This window comes from Oncorhynchus clarkii, unplaced genomic scaffold (assembly GCF_045791955.1).
Source record: "Oncorhynchus clarkii lewisi isolate Uvic-CL-2024 unplaced genomic scaffold, UVic_Ocla_1.0 unplaced_contig_6320_pilon_pilon, whole genome shotgun sequence".
NCBI lineage: Eukaryota > Metazoa > Chordata > Actinopteri > Salmoniformes > Salmonidae > Oncorhynchus > Oncorhynchus clarkii.
This window is the reverse complement of record NW_027261141.1, coordinates 584,868-606,320: the sequence shown is the minus strand read 5'-3', so window position 1 is coordinate 606,320 and position 21,453 is coordinate 584,868. Positions and strand designations below refer to the sequence as shown.

General features: G+C 47.2%; 1 protein-coding gene across 1 annotated transcript in view; it reads left to right on the top strand.

Annotated features, from left to right (window-relative positions):
- Window positions 1–21,453, top strand: part of LOC139405207 (eukaryotic translation initiation factor 3 subunit H) — a 102,416-nt gene that overhangs the window by 69,753 nt on the left and 11,210 nt on the right. Inside the window, exons 4-5 of the mRNA XM_071147636.1 lie at window positions 1,827–1,926; window positions 10,407–10,556. Of these exons, the coding sequence (XP_071003737.1) occupies window positions 1,827–1,926; window positions 10,407–10,556 (250 nt within the window). The remainder of the gene's footprint in view (window positions 1–1,826; window positions 1,927–10,406; window positions 10,557–21,453) is intronic.

The following is a 21,453-nucleotide window of genomic DNA, read 5'->3' as shown; positions in this document are numbered from 1 at the left end:
TTCTCTCTAGATTCTATACATGGTGTTTCTCTCTAGATTCTGTACATGGTGTTTCTCTCTAGATTCTGTACATGGTGTTTCTCTCTAGATTCTATACATGGTGTTTCTCTCTAGATTCTATACATGGTGTTTCTCTCTAGATTCTATACACGGTGTTTCTCTCTAGATTCTATACACAGTGTTTCTCTCCAGATTCTATACACGGTGTTTCTCTCCAGATTCTATACACGGTGTTTCTCTCCAGATTCTATACACGGTGTTTCTCTCCAGATTCTATACACAGTGTTTCTCTCTAGATTCTATACACAGTGTTTCTCTCTAGATTCTATACATGGTGTTTCTCTCCTCTCTCTAGATTCTATACACGGTGTTTCTCTCTAGATTCTATACATGGTGTTTCTCTCCTCTCTCTAGATTCTATACATGGTGTTTCTCTCTAGATTCTATACATGGTGTTTCTCTCTAGATTCTATACATGGTGTTTCTCTCTAGATTCTATACATGGTGTTTCTCTCCTCTCTCTAGATTCTATACACGGTGTTTCTCTCTAGATTCTATACATGGTGTTTCTCTCTAGATTCTATACATGGTGTTTTTCTCTAGATTCTATACACGGTGTTTCTCTCTAGATTCTATACAAGGTGTTTCTCTCTAGATTCTATACATGGTGTTTCTCTCTAGATTCTATACATGGTGTTTCTCTCTAGATTCTATACATGGTGTTTCTCTCCTCTCTCTAGATTCTATACATGGTGTTTCTCTCTAGATTCTATACATGGTGTTTCTCTCTAGATTCTATACATGGTGTTTCTCTCCTCTCTCTAGATTCTATACACGGTGTGTCTCTCTAGATTCTATACACGGTGTTTCTCTCTAGATTCTATACATGGTGTTTCTCTCTAGATTCTATACATGGTGTTTCTCTCTAGATTCTATACATGGTGTTTCTCTCTAGATTCTATACATGGTGTTTCTCTCTAGATTCTATACATGGTGTTTCTCTCTAGATTCTATACATGGTGTTTCTCTCTAGATTCTATACATGGTGTTTCTCTCTAGATTCTATACATGGTGTTTCTCTCCTCTCTCTAGATTCTATACACGGTGTTTCTCTCTAGATTCTATACACGTTGTTTCTCTCTAGGTTCTATACATGGTGTATGTGTTAGGTCTTATGGTGTGTTGTCCCATATTATAAGTGAACCACTTAATAGAATGTTTGACCTTTTGTTTTAATCTTAACATATGTTTCTCTCCCTCGCTTTCTCTCCCCCGCTTTCTCTCCCCCGCTTTCTCTCCCCCGCTTTCTCTCCCTCGCTTTCTCTCCCTCGCTTTCTCTCCCCTGCTTTCTTGCTTGCTCTCTCCCCCTCTCCCCCCCTGCCCCTCTCTCCTTCGTTTGCTCTCCCCCCTGCCCCTCTCCCCCCTGCCCCTCTCTCCTTCGTTTGCTCTCTCCCCTGCCCCTCTCCCCCCTGTCCCTCTCTCCTTCGTTTGCTCTCCCCTGCCCCTCTCCCCCTGCCCCTCTCCTTCGTTTGCTCTCCCCTTCTCCCCCCTGCCCCCCTCTCTCCTTCGTTTGCTCTCTCTCCCCCCCTGCCCCTCTCTCCTTCGTTTGCTCTCTCTCCCCCCTGCCCCTCACTCCTTCGTTTGCTCTCACCCCCCTGCCCCGCTCTCCCCCTGCCCCCCTCTCCTTCGTTTGCTCTCTCTCCCCCCTCCCCGTGCCCCCCTCTCCTTCGTTTGCTCCCCCTCCCTCTCTCCCCCTGCCACTCTCCCCCTCCCCCACCCTCCCCTCTCCCACTCTCCCCCTCCCCCACTCTCCCCTCTCCCACTAGATCCCATTAAGACCGCCCAGGGCTCCCTGTCCCTGAAGGCTTACAGGTTAACACCCAAACTGATGGAGATCTGCAAGGAGAAGGACTTCTCAGCCGAGGGGTGAGACACACACACACACACACACACACCAACCCCACACACACACACCACACACACACACACACACCACACACACACACACACACCAACCACACACCACACACACACACACGCGGAGACACACACACACACCACACACACACACCACACACACACCACACACACACACACACGCGGAGACACATAAACACACACACGCAGAGACACACTCATGCACAGGCACCAGGCTCCACTTCAGAAGCTGGATGAGAATTGCCAAAGGCCATCAATACCACACACACACACACACACACACACACACCACAGAGACACAAATACCAACTGCACCTTTCCTGATAAGAATTCAGCATTAATGCTGTGCTTTGTGAAACTCCCTTCAAAAGATTCCAATGCCTGATGTTATTTTCCCCATGAGCAGGGAGCGCCTCATCAGAGGCTCTTAGTGATGCGATGATAGGGGTTTATAACTAGTGTGTGTGTGTTGGGGCTGTCAAACAGCTATACTGCCGTGTTGATCCTCCGCCTGGCTGGTTTTGACCCTCAGGCTGCTGGCCATTGATTTTAAATTGCATCTGAATGAAGCGTAATGAGAGAGACGTTTTCAAATAGATCTTGAGTTCCCACAAGCTGAGTTTATGAAAAGAAGGAATCCCAACAGACTGGTATTAAATTGACCAGAAAATAAACTGCGTTTGGATTTTAAAATAGGAGCACATGGGTCAATATTAGGAACTGTTGGCTTTGGGTTGGATTTCTCCTTATTCTTTAGTTAGTTTCTTCATGTTCACACCCACACCTACCCTTACCTACCTACCTACCTACCTACCTACCTACCTACCCCCTACCTACCTACCTAACCCTACCCTTACCTACCTACCTACCTACCCCCTACCTACCTACCTACCCCCTACCTACCTACCTACCCTTACCTACCTACCTACCTACCTACCTACCCCCTACCTACCTACCTACCTACCTACCTACCTACCCCCTACCTACCTACCTAACCCTACCCTTACCTACCTACCTACCTACCCCCTACCTACCTACCTACCTACCCCCTACCTACCTACCTACCCTTACCTACCTACCTACCCTTACCTACCTACCTACCTACCCTTATCTACCTATCTACCTACCCTTACCTACCTACCTACTCCCTACCTACCCTTACCTACCTACCTACCTACCCTTATCTACCTATCTACCTACCTACCTACCCTTACCTACCTACCTACCCCCTACCTACCCTTACCTACCTCCTACCTACCTACCTACCCCCTACCTACCCCCTACCTACCTACCACCTACCTACCCCCTGCCTACCTACCTACCCTTACCTACCCCCTACCTACCCTTACCTACCTACCCTTACCTACCCCCTACCTACCCTTACCTACCCTTACCTACCTACCTATCTACCTACCTACCCTTACCTAACTACCTACCTACCTACCTACCATTACCTACCTACCTACCCTTACCTACCCCCTACCTACCCTTACCTACCCCCTACCTACCTACCTACCTACCCTTACCTACCTACCTACCCCCTCCCTACCCTTACCTACCCTCTACCTACCTACCCCCTACCTACCCTTACTTACCTACCCTTACTTACCTACCTACCTACCTACCCCCTACCTACCCCCTACCTACCCTTACCTACCCACTCCCTACCCTTACCTACCCACTCCCTACCCTTACCTATCCCCTACCTACCCCCTACCTACCCTTACCTACCTACCTACCCCCTCCCTACCCTTACCTACCCTCTACCTACCTACCCCCTACCTACCCTTACCTATCCACCTACCTACCCTTACCTATCCACCTACCTACCCTTACCTATCCACCTACCTACCCTTACCTACCTACCTACCCCCTACCTACCCTTACTTACCTACCTACCTACCCTTACCTATCCACCTACCTACCCTTACCTACCTACCCCCTACCTACCTACCTACCTACCCTTATCTACCCATCTACCTACCTACCTACCCTTACCTACCCTTACCTACCTACCTACTCCCTACCTACCCTTACCTACCTACCTACCTACCCCCTACCTACCCTTACCTACCTACCTACCTACCCTTATCTACCTATCTACCTACCTACCTACCCTTACCTACCCTTACCTACCTACCTACTCCCTACCTACCCTTACCTACCTACCTACCTACCCTTACCTACCCCCTACCTACCTACCCCCTACCTACCCCCTACCTACCTACCACCTATCTACCCCCTACCCACCTACCCTTACCTACCCCCTACCTACCCTTACCTACCTACCCTTACCTACCCCCTACCTACCCCCTACCTACCCTTACCTACCCTTACCTACCTACCTACCTACCCTTACCTAACTACCTACCTACCTACCATTACCTACCTACCTACCCTACCTACCCCCTACCTACCCTTACCTACCCCCTACCTACCCTTACCTACCCCCTACCTACCTACCTACCTACCCTTACCTACCTACCTACCCCCTCCCTACCCTTACCTACCCGCTACCTACCTACCCCCTACCTACCCTTACTTACCTACCTACCTACCCCCTACCTACCCCCTACCTACCCTTACATACCCACTCCCTACCCTTACCTATCCCCTACCTACCCCCTACCTACCCTTACCTACCTACCTACCCCCTCCCTACCCTTACCTACCCTCTACCTACCTACCCCCTACCTACCCTTACCTATCCACCTACCTACCCTTACCTATCCACCTACCTACCCTTACCTACCTACCTACCCCCTCCCTACCCTACCTACCTACCCCCTACCTACCTACCTACCCCCTACCTACCCTTACTTACCTACCTACCTACCCTTACCTATCCACCTACCTACCCTTACCTACCTACCTACCTACCTACCTACCTACCTACCCTTACCTACCTACCTACCTACCCTTCCCTACCCTACCCTACCTACCTACCCTTACCTACCTACCTATCAAATCATAGACTTCATTATAATGTAATAAACACAGAAATTACGAGCCTTAGGTCATTTAATATGGTTAAATCCTGAAACGATCATTTCCAAAAACAAAGCGTTTATTCTTTCATTGAGGTACGGAACCGTTCTGTATTTTATCTAACGGGTGGCATCCATCAGTCGAAATATTGCTGTTACATTGCTCAACCTTCAATGTTATGTCATAATTACGTCCAATTCTGGCAAATTAATTACGGTCTTTGTTAGGAAGAAATGGTCCTTCACACAGTTCCCAACGAGCCAGACGGCCCAAACTGCTGCATATACCCTGACTCTGCTTGCACTGAGCGCAAGAGAAGTGACACAATTCCCCTAGTTAATATTGCCTGCTAACATGCGTTTCTTTTAACTAAATAGGCTTTTTTTTTTTTATCTACTTGTGTATTGATTTTAAGAAAGTCATTGATGTTTATGGTTCGGTACATTGGTGCAACGATTGTGCTTTTTTCGCGAATGCTCTTTTGTTAAATCGTCCCCCGTTTGGCGAAGTTGAAGTAGGCTGTGATCCGATGATAAATTAACAGGCACAGCTTTTAGGTAAGGGTAGGTAGGTAGATAAGGGTAGGTAGGTAGATAAAGGTAGGTCAGGGTAGGTAGGTAGGGAGGTAGGCAAGGGTAGGTAGGTAGGTAGGTAGGTAAGGGTAGGTAGGTAGGTAGGTAGGTAAGGGTAGGTAGGGGGTAGGTAGGTAGGTAGGTAAGGGTAGGTAAGGGTAGGTAGAGGTTAGGTAGGTAGGTAAGGATAGGTAGGGGGTAGGTAGGTAGGTAAGGGTAGGTAGGTAGAGGTTAGGTAGGTAGGTAAGGGTAGGTAGGGGGTAGGTATGTAGGTAAGGGTAGGTAGAGGGTAGGTAGGCAGGACAAGTTAGTTAACCTAGTAATATCATCAACCATGTGTAGTTAACTAGCTAGCACCTTACCATGGCTCCTTGCTTCACTGGCGTAACAGGTGTAACAGGTGTGGTCAGGTGTAACAGGTGTGGTCAGGTGTAACAGGTGTGGTCAGGTGTAACAGGTGTGGTCAGGTGTAACAGGTGTGGTCATGTGTAACAGGTGTGGACAGGTGTGGTCAGGTGTAACAGGTGTGGTCAGGTGTAACAGGTGTGGTCAGGTGTAACAGGTGTGGTCAGGTGTAACAGGTGTGGTCAGGTGTAACAGGTGTGGTCAGGTGTAACAGGTGTGGTCAGGTGTAACAGGTGTGGTCAGGTGTAACAGGTGTGGTCATGTGTAACAGGTGTGGACAGGTGTGGTCAGGTGTGACAGGTGTGGTCAGCCTGCCACACAGTCTCCTCGTGGAGCAACATAATCGGCCATAATCAGCGTCCAAAAAGGCCAATTACCAATTTGTTGAATCGGTCATGCCGACCTCTACTTACCCACCCCTACACACCTACCTACCCACCAACTCTACCTACCTAACCACCAACCCTACCTACCCACTTAACCACCAACCCTACCTACCCACCCACCCACCCTCTACCTACCTACCCATCTACCTAGTAGTTATTTCCTCTGAGGTCAGTTGCTCATTTATTGGCTGTTTGCTTCGCCACTGACTCGATCTGACTCCACCTGACTCCACCTGACTCTCTGTCCAGTTCGTTGCCGAGCCACTGACTCCACCTGACTCTCTGTCCAGTTCGTTGCTTAGCCACTGACTCCACCTGACTCTGTCCAGTTCGTTGCCGAGCTACTGACTCCACCTGACTCTCTGTCCAGTTCGTTGCCGAGCCACTGACTCCACCTGACTCTGTCCAGTTCGTTGCTTAGCCACTGACTCCACCTGACTCTGTCCAGTTCGTTGCCGAGCTACTGACTCCACCTGACTCTCTGTCCAGTTCGTTGCAGAGCCACTGACTCCACCTGACTCTCTGTCCAGTTCGTTGCCGAGCCACTGACTCCATCTGACTCTCTGTCCAGTTCATTGCTTAGCCACTGACTCCACCTGACTCTCTGTCCAGTTCGTTGCCGAGCCACTGACTCCACCTGACTCTCTGTCCAGTTCGTTGCCGAGCCACTGACTCCACCTGACTCTCTGTCCAGTTCGTTGCCGAGCCACTGACTCCACCTGACTCTCTGTCCAGTTCGTTGCCGAGCCACTGACTCCACCTGACTCTCTGTCCAGTTCATTGCTTAGCCACTGACTCCACCTGACTCTCTGTCCAGTTCGTTGTCAAGCTTTTTATTCGTTTCGCTGGGTCGTGTTCATTATAGGCAACGAGACACCACCTGAATTTGTCCAATGAGAAATGCTCTTTTTTTTGGTGGTGTCTGTTTTGTGATAATGTTTGGCTATGTTGTGATAATGACTAGGGAACCCTGTTAGTTTCTAATGCACCGGGTCCTCATCAGTGTGTCTCAATACGCTGCTGATTGAAAGACCAGGAGGACAATAGCAGCTCTATTGCTTGGCTGGCGAAGCCTCATTTCACCACCGTTATTATGAGGACAATCTGAATAATATATAATTTCGAAGGAGGGCTTCAGTTTTCTATGATGGGTTCTTTCCATGTGGCTGTATTTGATGTTTTATAAGCTGCTGTTTTTGTTATCTTTTAAATGAAAGGCAGGAAGAGAGAGACTGCACTGAAGTAGACTCTACAGGAAGAGAGAGACGGCACTGAATTAGACTAGACTCTACAGGAAGAGAGAGACTGCACTGACTTAGACCCAGACTCTACAGGAAGAGAGAGATTGCACTGAAGTAGACTAGACTCTACAGGAAGAGAGAGACTGCACTGAAGTAGACTAGACTCTACAGGAAGAGAGAGACTGCACTGAAGTAGACTAGACTCTACAGGAAGAGAGAGACTGCACTGAATTAGACTAGACTCTACAGGAAGAGAGAGACTGCACTGAAGTAGACTAGACTCTACAGGAAGAGAGAGACTGCACTGAAGTAGACTAGACTCTACAGGAAGAGAGAGACTGCACTGAAGTAGACTAGACTCTACAGGAAGAGAGAGACTGCACTGACTTAGACCCAGACTCTACAGGAAGTGAGAGACTGCACTGAATTAGACTAGACTCTACAGGAAGAGAGAGACTGCACTGAATTAGACTCGACTCTACAGGAAGAGAGAGACTGCACTGAAGTAGACTAGACTCTACAGGAAGAGAGAGACTGCACTGAATTGGACTAGACTCTACAGGAAGAGAGAGACGGCCCTGAATTAGACTCTACAGGAAGAGAGAGACGGCACTGAATTAGACTCTACAGGAAGAGAGAGACTGCACTGAATTAGACTAGACTCTACAGGAAGAGAGAGACTGCACTGACTTAGACCCAGACTCTACAGGAAGTGAGAGACTGCACTGAATTAGACTAGACTCTACAGGAAGAGAGAGACTGCACTGAAGTAGACTAGACTCTACAGGAAGAGAGAGACTGCACTGAATTAGACTAGACTCTACAGGAAGAGAGAGACTGCACTGAAGTAGACTAGACTTTACAGGAAGAGAGAGACTGCACTGAATTAGACTAGACTCTACAGGAAGAGAGAGACGGCACTGAATTAGACCCAGACTCTACAGGAAGAGAGAGACGGCACTGAATTAGACTAGACTCTACAGGAAGAGAGAGACGGCACTGAATTAGACTAGACTCTACAGGAAGAGAGAGACTGCACTGAAGTAGACTAGACTCTACAGGAAGAGAGAGACTGCACTGAATTAGACTAGACTCTACAGGAAGTGAGAGACTGCACTGAATTAGACGACTAGACTCTACAGGAAGAGAGAGACTGCACTGAATTAGACGACTAGACTCTACAGGAAGAGAGAGACTGCACTGAATTAGACTAGACTCTACAGGAAGAGAGAGACTGCACTGAAGTAGACTAGACTCTACAGGAAGAGAGAGACTGCACTGAAGTAGACTAGACTCTACAGGAAGAGAGAGACTGCACTGACTTAGACCCAGACTCTACAGGAAGTGAGAGACTGCACTGAATTAGACTAGACTCTACAGGAAGTGAGAGACTGCACTGAATTAGACTAGACTCTACAGGAAGAGAGAGACGGCACTGAATTAGACTAGACTCTACAGGAAGAGAGAGACTGCACTGAATTAGACTAGACTCTACAGGAAGAGAGAGACGGCCCTGAATTAGACTCTACAGGAAGAGAGAGACGGCACTGAATTAGACTCTACAGGAAGAGAGAGACTGCACTGAATTAGACTAGACTCTACAGGAAGAGAGAGACTGCACTGACTTAGACCCAGACTCTACAGGAAGTGAGAGACTGCACTGAATTAGACTAGACTCTACAGGAAGAGAGAGACTGCACCGAATTAGACTAGACTCTACAGGAAGAGAGAGACTGCACTGAATTAGACTAGACTCTACAGGAAGAGAGACTGCACTGAATTAGACACTACTGTCTGTTGTCTCTGTCAGTTTACAACGACTGTTGTCAATATGATCCAGTTTTAGACTAGACTCTACTGTCTGCTATGTTGTCAATATGATCCAGTTTTAGACTAGACTCTACTGTCTGCTATGTTGTCAATATGATCCAGTTTTAGACTAGACTCTACTGTCTGCTATGTTGTCAATATGATCCAGTTTTAGACTCTACTGTCTGCTATGTTGTCAATATGATCCAGTTTTAGACTAGACTCTACTGTCTGCTATGTTGTCAATATGATCCAGTTTTAGACTAGACTCTACTGTCTGCTATGTTGTCAATATGATCCAGTTTTAGACTCTACTGTCTGCTATGTTGTCAATATGATCCAGTTTTAGACTAGACTCTACTGTCTGCTATGTTGTCAATATGATCCAGTTTTAGACTAGACTCTGTCTGTTATGTTGTCTCTACCCTCAGTTTACCACGGCTGTTGTCAATATGATCCAGTTTTAGACTAGACTCTGTCTGTTATGTTGTCTCTACCCTCAGTTTACCACGACTGTTGTCAATATGATCCAGTTTTATAAACACACATGGCAAATTAGTTCAACTACATTTTGTAGAGCTGGCAATCAAATTGAATTGAACTGGGTTGAATCATTGACTTTGAATTGAACTGGGTTGAATATCATTGACTTTGAATTGAACTGGGTTGAATCATTGACTTTGAATTGAACTGGGTTGAATCATTGACTTTGAATTGAACTGGGTTGAATCATTGACTTTGAATTGAACTGGGTTGAATCATTGACTTTGAATTGAACTGGGTTGAATCATTGACTTTGAATTGAACTGGGTTGAATCATTGACTTTGAATTGAACTGGGTTGAATCATTGACTTTGAATTGAACTGGGTTGAATCATTGACTTTGAATTGAACTGGGTTGAATCATTGACTTTGAGTTGAACTGGGTTGAATCATTGACTTTGAGTTGAACTGGGTTGAATCATTGACTGAGTTGAACTGGGTTGAATCATTGACTGAGTTGAACTGGGTTGAATCAATGACTATGAATTGAATTGAACTGATTATTTTCTCTCCCTCCTCCTCAGATTGAAGAAGGCCCTGATTGGTTTTGAGCACATGTTTGAGGAGGTTCCCATCGTGATCAAGAACTCCCACCTGATCAACGTTCTGATGTGGGAACTGGAGGAGAAGTGTACTGTGGCCGACAAACACGAACTGCTCAACCTCTCCAGCAGGTATGTGACTTGGTGCTGTCTACCCTTAGAAGGTAGGGGCTAGGGGTTGATGTGGGGGCTGTCTACCCTAGTGCCCTAGGGGCTATGGGTTGATGTGGGGGCTGTCTACCCTAGTGCCCTAGAAGGTAGGGGCTATGGGTTGATGTGGGGGCTGTCTACCCTAGTGCCCTAGAAGGTACGGGCTATGGGTTGATGTGGGAGCTGTCTACCCTAGTGCCCTAGAAGGTAGGGGCTAGGGGTTGATGTGGGAGCTGTCTATCCTAGTGCCCTAGAAGTTAGGGGCTAGGGGTTGATGTGGGAGCTGTCTACCCTAGTGCCCTAGAAGGTAGGGGCTAGGGGTTGATGTGGGATCTGTCTACCCTAGTGCTCTAGAAGGTAGGGGCTAGGGGTTGATGTGGGATCTGTCTACCCTAGTGCCTTAGAAGGTAGGGGCTAGGGGTTGATGTGGGTGCTGTCTACCCTAGTGCCCTAGAAGGTAGGGGTTGATGTGGGTGCTGTCTACCCTAGTGCCCTAGAAGGTAGGGGTTGATGTGGGAGCTGTCTACCCTAGTGCCATAGAAGGTAGGGGCTAGGGGTTGATGTGGGATCTGTCTGCCCTAGTGCCCTAGAAGGTAGGGGCTCGGGGTTGATGTGGGATCTGTCTACCCTAGTGCCCTAGAAGGTAGGGGCTAGGGGTTGATGTGGGTGCTGTCTACCCTAGTGCCCTAGAAGGTAGGGGCTAGGGGTTGATGTGGGAGCTGTCTACCCTAGTGCCCTACAAGGTAGGGGCTAGGGGTTGATGTGGGAGCTGTCTACCCTAGTGCCCTAGAAGGTAGGGGCTAGGGGTTGATGTGGGAGCTGTCTACCCTAGGTAGGTCGGGGGGGGGCTAATCCTTACCTCGTTATGTGGGGGGCGGACTGATCCGTACCTCGTGGGGGGGGGGGGGCTGATCCTTACCTCGTTATGGGGGGGCTGGTCACGGGGTGGTGCTGTGCTCCGGCTGTCTCATTGTGTCTATTATCTAACCAACCAGGTCCGTCTTACTCCACATCTGAATCCCAAATGGACCCCTCCTCTACACTCGATTTAATGAAAGAGCTCTCTCTCTCTCTCTCCACGAACCCATTGTTCCTGCACCGAGGAGGATACACCAACTATATAGAATGTTTTCATTCATTTATCTGCAGAGATTCACCAAAAAGCCTCCCCGGTATGAAAAACAAGGGAGCCAAATTAAAGTGTCTCTCACCGATGCCAATCGGTAGGCTACCGACCAGTCACTCACCTTTTAACGTCACTGTCTGGCAAGTCCTGGTGGACTTCATATGGAAAAAAATACAAAACAAGATCTTTAGTTACTTGTCCCGCTGTGATACCACGGACATATACTGTAAATACGTTGTCTGATTTATGATCGACAAGGACATGACATCGGCTTTATTCGGTCAGTTTGACACCTTTTAATGAACGAGGCAAGCTTGCTGTTCGTCTATTAAAGCACAGTAAATCGCCATCGAACCAACACGTCATGGCTGCATGTGTAAATGGATCTGGACTGATCCTTACCTCGTTATGTGGGGGGGGGGGCTAATCCTTACCTCGTTATGTGGGGGGAGGGGCTAATCCTTACCTCGTTATGTGGGGGGAGGGGCTAATCCTTACCTCGTTATGTGGGGGACATAACGAGGTAAGGATTAGCCCCAACCCCCCACATAACGAGGTAAGGATTAGCCCCCCCCAACCCCCCACATAACGAGGTAAGGATTATCCCCCCCCCAACCCCCCACATAACGAGGTAACGATTAGCCCCCCCCCAAGCTGTTTGTCTATTAAAGCACAGTAAATAGCCATCGAACCAACACGTCATGGCTGCATGTGAAACACGGAAAGGAAAACAATATCCTAAATGGATCTGGACTAATCCTTACCTCGTTATTTGGGGTGGGGGGCTAATCCTTACCTCGTTATGTGGGGGGAGGGGCTAATCCTTACCTCGTTATGTGGGGGGGGGGGGGGGCTAATCCTTACCTCGTTATGTGGGGGGGCTAATCCTTACCTCCTTAAGTGGGGGGGCCTAATCCTTACCTCGTTATGTGGGGGGGCTAATCCTTACCTCGTTATGTGGGGGGGATAGTCCTTACCTCGTTATGTGGGGGGGGGCTAATCCTTACCTCCTTATGTGGGGGGTTGGGGGGGGGCTAATCCTTACCTCATGTGGGGGGTTTGGGGGGACTAATCATTACCTCGTTATGTGGGGGGGGCTAATCCTTACCTCATGTGGGGGGTTGGGGGGGCTAATCCTTACCTCATGTGGGGGGTTGGGGGGGCTAATCCTTACCTCATTATGTGGGGGGTTGGGGGGGACTAATCCTTACCTCCTTATGTGGGGGGGGGGGGGGCTAATCCTTACCTCGTTATGTTGGGGGGGGCTAATCCTTACCTCCTTATGTGGGGGGTTGGGGGGCTAATCCTTACCTTTTTATGTGGGGGGTTGAGGGGGGGCTAATCCTTACCTCCTTATGTGGGGGGTTGAGGGGGGGCTAATCCTTACCTCGTTATGTGAGGGGGGGGCTAATCCTTACCTCGTTATGTGGGGGGGGCTAATCCTTACCTCATTATGGGGGGGGGCCTAATCCTTACCTCGTTATGTGTGGAGGACGGACTAATCCTTACCTCGTTGGGGGGGGGGGGGGGCTTATCCTTACCTCCTTATGTGGGGGGTTGGGGGGCTAATCCTTACCTTTTTATGTGGGGGGTTGAGGGGGGGCTAATCCTTACCTCCTTATGTGGGGGGTTGAGGGGGGGCTAATCCTTACCTTGTTATGTGGGGGGTTGGGGGGGGCTAATCCTTACCTCCTTATGTGGGGGGGGGGGCTAATCCTTACCTCCTTATGTGGGGGGTTGGGGGGGGGGCGCTAATCCTTACCTCGTTATGTGGGGAGGACGGACTAATCCTTACCTCGTTGTGGGGGGGGGGGGGGGCTAATCCTTACCTCGTTATGTGAGGGGGGGGCTAATCCTTACCTCGTTATGTGGGGGGGGCTAATCCTTACCTCATTATGGGGGGGGCCTAATCCTTACCTCGTTATGTGTGGAGGACGGACTAATCCTTACCTCGTTGGGGGGGGGGGGGGGGCTTATCCTTACCTCCTTATGTGGGGGGTTGGGGGGGGGGCTAATCCTTACCTCCTTATGTGGGGTGTTGGGGGGGGGGGCTAATCCTTACCTCCTTATGTTGGGGGGGGGCTAATCCTTACCTCGTTATGTGGGGAGGACGGACTAATCGTTACCTCTTTATGTGTGTGTGTGTGTGGGGGGGTGCTAATCCTTACCTCATGTGGGGGGGGCGGGGGGGGGCTAATCCTTACCTCGTTATGTGGGGGGGGGCTAATCCTTACCTCGTTATGTGGGGGGGGGGGGGTAATCCTTACCTCATTATGGGGGGGGGGGGGGGCTAATCCTTACCTCGTTATGTGTGGAGGACGGACTAATCCTTACCTCGTTGGGGGGGGCTAATCCTTACCTCGTTATGTGGGGGGGACGGACTAATCCTTACCTCGTTATGTGGGGGGGCTAATCCTTACCTCGTTATGTGGGGGGGGGGGGGGGGGCTAATGCTTACCTCGTTATGTGGGGGGGGGGGGGGGGGGCTAATCCTTACCTCGTTATGTGGGGGGGGGGCTAATCCTTACCTCGTTATGTGGGGGGGGGGGCTAATCCTTACCTCGTTATGTGGGGGGGGGGGCTAATCCTTACCTCGTTATGTGGGGGGGGGGGGGGGGGGGGCTAATCCTTACCTCGTTATGTGGGGGGGGGGCTAATCCTTACCTCGTTATGTGGGGGGGGGGGGTGTAATCCACTCAGAGACGATGAAGCATCATGCTCTCTCCCTACGTGTGAAGAAATCTGACTTCAACCACAGAGCCCACACACCCAGGTTCTGAGAGGCAGGACAGACAGCAGGAACACGCCCAGGTTCTGAGAGGCAGGACAGACAGCAGGAACACGCCCAGGTTCTGAGAGGCAGGACAGACAGCAGGAACACGCCCAGGTTCTGAGAGGCAGGACAGACAGCAGACACACCCAGGTTCTGAGAGGCAGGACAGACAGCAGGAACACGCCCAGGTTCTGAGAGGCAGGACAGACAGCAGGCTGACAAACCAGATGTGTTTCCCTGTTGTGGCTCATTTTGTGACTGACAGCTGCCTGTCCTGTCGCTAGATGGCTAGAAGATGCACATCGTTCATACTAACGAGGCAGACCTTTATTCTGACGAGCCAATTGGAAAGTAGCCTGGTTGATTTAAGTGGAAAATGTAGCCGGCTGAAAATGTATTTTTAGCCGACACCTGGCACTAATGGATAACACTGGTACTACCCCCTACGCGCTACCCCCTACGCGCTACCCCCTACGCGCTACCCCCTACGCACTTTGTAGATAAACTACCAACCATGTCTGTCTTAGTCCACTTACTGAACACCAAATGGACTGCTTTCCTACCTCCTCCTCCTAGGCACTGTGTTATAAAAGCATTTCCCCTCACTACTCCCTCTCTGTGTTATAAAAGCCATTTCCCCTCATTACTCCCTCTCTGTGTTATAAAAAGCCATTTCCCCTCATTACTCCCTCTCTGTGTTATAAAAAGCCATTTCCCCTCACTACTCCCTCCCTCTCTGTGTTATAAAAGCCATTTCCCCTCACTACTCCCTCTCTCTCTGTGTTATAAAAGCCATTTCCCCTCACTACTCCCTCCCTGTGTTATAAAAAGCCATTTCCCCTCACTACTCCCTCTCTGTGTTATAAAAGCCATTTCCCCTCATTACTCCCTCTCTGTGTTATAAAAGCCATTTCCCCTCACTACTCCCTCTCTCTCTGTGTTATAAAAGCCATTTCCCCTCACTACTCCCTCTCTCTCTGTGTTATAAAAGCCATTTCCCCTCACTACTCCCTCCCTCTCTGTGTTATAAAAAGCCATTTCCCCTCACTACTCCCTCTCTGTGTTATAAAAGCCATTTCCCCTCATTACTCCCTCTCTGTGTTATAAAAGCCATTTCCCCTCACTACTCCCTCTCTCTCTGTGTTATAAAAGCCATTTCCCCTCACTACTCCCTCCCTCTCTGTGTTATAAAAGCCATTTCCCCTCACTACTCCCTCCCTCTCTGTGTTATAAAAAGCCATTTCCCCTCACTACTCCCTCCCTCTCTGTGTTATAAAAGCCATTTCCCCTCACTACTCCCTCTCTGTGTTATAAAAAGCAATTTCCCCTCACTACTCCCTCCCTCTCTGTGTTATAAAAGCCATTTCCCCTCACTACTCCCTCTCTCTCTGTGTTATAAAAGCCATTTCCCCTCACTACTCCCTCTCTCTGTGTTATAAAAGCCATTTCCCCTCACTACTCCCTCCCTCTCTGTGTTATAAAAAGCCATTTCCCCTCACTACTCCCTCTCTCTCTGTGTTATAAAAGCCATTTCCCCTCACTACTCCCTCCCTCTCTGTGTTATAAAAGCCATTTCCCCTCACTACTCCCTCCCTCTCTGTGTTATAAAAAGCCATTTCCCCTCACTACTCCCTCCCTCTCTGTGTTATAAAAGCCATTTCCCCTCATTACTCCCTCTCTGTGTTATAAAAGCCATTTCCCCTCACTACTCCCTCCCTCTCTGTGTTATAAAAGCCATTTCCCCTCACTACTCCCTCTCTCTCTGTGTTATAAAAAGCCATTTCCCCTCACTACTCCCTCTCTCTGTGTTATAAAAAGCCATTTCCCCTCACTACTCCCTCTGTGACTGTGATAATGGAGATTCCTCTGAGGCGCTTTGATCCATTTAGAGCAGTTTGTATCCCAAATGGCACCCTTTTCCCTATATAGAGCACTACTTTTGACCAGAGAGCCCTATATAGATGGCACCCTATACCCTATATAGCACACTACTTTTGAGCAGAGAGACCTATATAGGGAATAGGGAGCCATTTTGAATGAATCCTAGGTATTCACTTCATTATTGATTACCAACGGATTAACAGTGGTCCCTCATTAAACATGCAGAAGACTGAGTGAGTTATGAACGGCTGGTCTTCCTGACACATACAATTCTCTGGCAACAGCTCTGGTGGACATTCCTTGCAGTCAGCAAACCAACTGCACGTGTTCCCTCAACTTGAGACATCCGTGTGTCGTTGTGTGACAAAACTGCGCATTTTTAACATTTTAGAGTGGCCCCAGCACAAGGTGCACCTGTGTAATGATCATGCTGTTTAATCACTTTCTTGATATGCCACACCTGTCAGGTGAATTGATTATCTTGGCACAGGAGAAATGCTCACTACCAGGGATCTAAACAAATTTGAGAGATGTTTTTCCGTCAGGCCTAGACGGAAGACAGACTCCCCTCTAGATTCAGATTAAAGATAACGACCGATTAGGAGTGGCTATAGAGTCAGTTACCATCTTCACTAGCTTTCCCTTCTAAGTTGTCAGTGCGATTGAGATGAATTCACATTTCAACAGGACAATAACCTAAGACACGAGGCCAAAGCTACACTGGAGTTGCTTACCAACAAGACAGTGACTATTCCTGAGATGCCGAGTTACAGTTTAGATTTAAATCTACTTGAACAACTATGGCAATGATCAACAACCAATTTGACAGAGCTTGAATCATTAAAATAAAAAAAAGATAATGTTGTTTTGCACACTCCAGGTGTGGGAAGCTCTTAGAGACATCCACAGAAAAACCCTCAGCTGTAATCACTGCCTAGAGTGCTTTTTACAAAGTGTGTGTGTGTGTGTGTGTGTGTGTGTGTGTGTGTGTGTGTGTGAGAGAATACTTATAGAAATTAAATATTTCATTTTCAAAAAAAATTCTAAAAACATGTTTTCACTTTGTCATTATGGGGGTATTGTGTGAAGTTGGGCGACATTCTGTTTTAAATAAACGGAATCCATTTTGAATTCAGGCTGTAGCACAACAGCATGTAGAATATGTGAAGGAGTATGAATAGTTCTGAACTCACTCTCTCTGTCCTCCCCCCGTGGGGCCCTGCTGCGGATTCTAGCCATGAAATGTCTGGCCAAATGGGTTTTCTGAAGTTGTCAGATTGCCTCGTGCGTTGCTTGGTCCTTCTGTCCGTGTGGACAGAGATGCTTCACATCTTAACAGGTAATAGATTTGATGTCGTTTCCACTGTGTCGTTTTCACATCGGCCACATTTGTCATCGTCATATTCTGAGAACAGTGTTTTGTTCCTTCTAAAAACCAGGTGTCACTAACAGTCATCGTGACATGTCCTTGCCATTATTTATACCATATTATATCTCATTCCTGTTGGCAGGTCGGCCTATTAGAAGAGAGGATCTCTTGTGTTGTATTAGTCCATAGTGTTGTGGTATTAGTCCCTTAGTAGTGTTGTGGTATTAGTCCATAGTGTGGTATTAGTCCATAGTGTGGCATTAGTCCATAGTGTTGTGGTATTAGTCCCCTAGTGTGGTATTAGTCCATAGTGTGGTATTAGTCCAGTGTTGTTGTATTAGTCCATAGTGTGGCATTAGTCCAGTGTTGTTGTATTAGTCCATAGTGTGGCATTAGTCCAGTGTTGTTGTATTAGTCCATAGTGTGGTATTAGTCCATAGTGTGGTATTAGTCCATAGTGTTGTGGTATTAGTCTATAGTGTTGTGGTATTAGTCTATAGTGTTGTGGTATTAGTCTATAGTGTTGTGGTATTAGTCTATAGTGTTGTGGTATTAGTCTATAGTGTTGTAATAGTCCATAGTGTTGTGGTATTAGTCCATAGTGTTGTGGTATTAGTCCATAGTGTTGTTGTGGTATTAGTCCATAGTGTTGTGGTGTTAGTCTATAGTGTTGTGGTATTAGTCCATAGTGTTGTGGTATTAGTCCATAGTGTTGTGGTATTAGTCCCTTAGTAGTGTTGTGGTATTAGTCCATAGTGTTGTGGTATTAGTCCATAGTGTTGTGGTGTTAGTCCATAGTGTTGTGGTGTTAGTCTATAGTGTTGTGGTATTAGTCCATAGTGTTGTGGTATTAGTCCATAGTGTTGTGGTATTAGTCCATAGTGTTGTGGTATTAGTCCATAGTGTTGTGGTATTAGTCCATAGTGTTGTGGTATTAGTCCATAGTGTTGTGGTATTAGTCTATAGTGTTGTGGTATTAGTCTATAGTGTTGTAATAGTCCATAGTGTTGTGGTATTAGTCCATAGTGTTGTGGTATTAGTCCATAGTGTTGTTGTGGTATTAGTCCATAGTGTTGTTGTGGTATTAGTCCATAGTGTTGTGGTGTTAGTCTATAGTGTTGTGGTATTAGTCCATAGTGTTGTGGTATTAGTCCATAGTGTTGTGGTATTAGTCCCTTAGTAGTGTTGTGGTATTAGTCAATAGTGTTGTGGTATTAGTCCATAGTGTTGTGGTATTAGTCCATAGTGTTGTGGTATTAGTCTATAGTGTTGTGGTATTAGTCCATAGTGTTGTGGTATTAGTCTATAGTGTTGTGGTATTAGTCCATAGTGTTGTGGTATTAGTCCATAGTGTTGTGGTATTAGTCCATAGTGTTGTGGTATTAGTCCATAGTGTTGTGGTATTAGTCCATAGTGTTGTGGTGTTAGTCCATAGTGTTGTAATAGTCTATAGTGTTGTGGTATTAGTCCATAGTGTTGTAATAGTCTATAGTGTTGTGGTATTAGTCCATAGTGTTGTGGTATTAGTCTATAGTGTTGTGGTATTAGTCTATAGTGTTGTGGTATTAGTCTATAGTGTTGTGGTATTAGTCCATAGTGTTGTGGTATTAGTCCATAGTGTTGTGGTGTTAGTCCATAGTGTTGTGGTGTTAGTCCATAGTGTTGTAATAGTCTATAGTGTTGTGGTATTAGTCCATAGTGTTGTGGTATTAGTCCATAGTGTTGTGGTATTAGTCCATAGTGTTGTGGTGTTAGTCCATAGTGTTGTGGTATTAGTCTATAGTGTTGTGGTATTAGTCTATAGTGTTGTGGTATTAGTCCATAGTGTTGTGGTATTAGTCCATAGTGTTGTGGTATTAGTCCATAGTGTTGTGGTGTTAGTCCATAGTGTTGTGGTGTTAGTCCATAGTGTTGTAATAGTCTATAGTGTTGTGGTATTAGTCCATAGTGTTGTAATAGTCTATAGTGTTGTGGTATTAGTCCATAGTGTTGTAATAGTCTATAGTGTTGTGGTGTTAGTCCATAGTGTTGTGGTATTAGTCTATAGTGTTGTGGTATTAGTCCATAGTGTTGTGGTATTAGTCCATAGTGTTGTGGTATTAGTCCATAGTGTTGTGGTATTAGTCCATAGTGTTGTGGTATTAGTCCATAGTGTTGTGGTATTAGTCCATAGTGTTGTGGTATTAGTCCATAGTGTTGTGGTGTTAGTCCATAGTGTTGTGGTGTTAGTCCATAGTGTTGTGGTGTTAGTCCATAGTGTTGTGGTATTAGTCCATAGTGTTGTGGTATTAGTCCATAGTGTTGTGGTATTAGTCCATAGTGTTGTGGTATTAGTCCATAGTGTTTAATTAGTCCATAGTGTTGTGGTGTTAGTCCATAGTGTTGTGGTGTTAGTCCATAGTGTTGTGGTGTTAGTCCATAGTGTTGTGGTGTTAGTCCATAGTGTTGTGGTGTTAGTCCATAGTGTTGTGGTGTTAGTCCATAGTGTTGTGGTGTTAGTCCGTAGTGTTGTGGTGTTAGTCCATAGTGTTGTGGTATTAGTCCATAGTGTTGTGGTATTAGTCCATAGTGTTGTGGTATTAGTCCATAGTGTTGTAATAGTCTATAGTGTTGTGGTATTAGTCCATAGTGTTGTGGTGTTAGTCCATAGTGTTGTGGTGTTAGTCCATAGTGTTGTGGTGTTAGTCCATAGTGTTGTGGTATTAGTCCATAGTGTTGTGGTATTAGTCCATAGTGTTGTAATAGTCCATAGTGTTGTGGTATTAGTCCATAGTGTTGTGGTATTAGTCCATAGTGTTGTGGTATTAGTCCATAGTGTTGGTCCCTTCCATTCAGAAGCACTAAAACATCATGTTTTTCTCCAGGCCCTCTCTGAAAGGGTTTTCAGCAGGTCCTCTCCTGTGCCCCAGCCCTCTCTGAAAGGGTTTCAACAGGCCCTCTCCTGTGCCCCAGCCCTCTCTGAAAGGGTTTCAGCAGGCCCTCTCCTGTACCCCAGCCCTCTCTGAAAGGGGTTTCAGCAGGTCCTCTCCTGTGCCCCAGCCCTCTCTGAAAGGGTTGTGAACATGGAGCAGGGGCGTGAGAGGGAAGGTTAATTGAGTGCAGGTTATAAGAGATGTGAATATAATATTTTTTTTAATACAAAACACTCTGTTCTGAGGTGAAGGAGATCAGTGTAGAGAGAGAGATCTGTAGAGAGATTCTTCCATTCATTCACAAGGTGGACTGACTCGGTGCACAACTGAGCAAGAAGACAAGTACATTAGAGCGTCTAGTTTGTGAAACAGATGCCTCACAAGTCCTCAACTGGCAGCTTCATTAAATAGTACCCGCAAAACACCAGTCTCAACGTCAACAGTGAAGAGGCGACTCAGGGGGTGCTGACCTTCTAGGCAGAGTTCCTCTGTCCAGTCTCAACGTCAACAGTGAAGAGGCGACTCAGGGGGCGCTGACCTTCTAGGCAGAGTTCCTCTGTCCAGTCTCAACGTCAACAGTGAAGAGGCGACTCCGGGGGTGCTGACCTTCTAGGCAGAGTTCCTCTGTCCAGTCTCAACGTCAACAGTGAAGAGGCGACTCAGGGGGTGCTGACCTTCTAGGCAGAGTTTCAAAGAAAAATCCTTATCTCAGACTGGCCAATAAAAAGAAAAGATTAAGATGGTCATAAGAACACAGACACTGGACAGAGCAACTCTGCCTAGAAGGCCAGCATCCCGGAGTCGCCTCTTCACTGTTG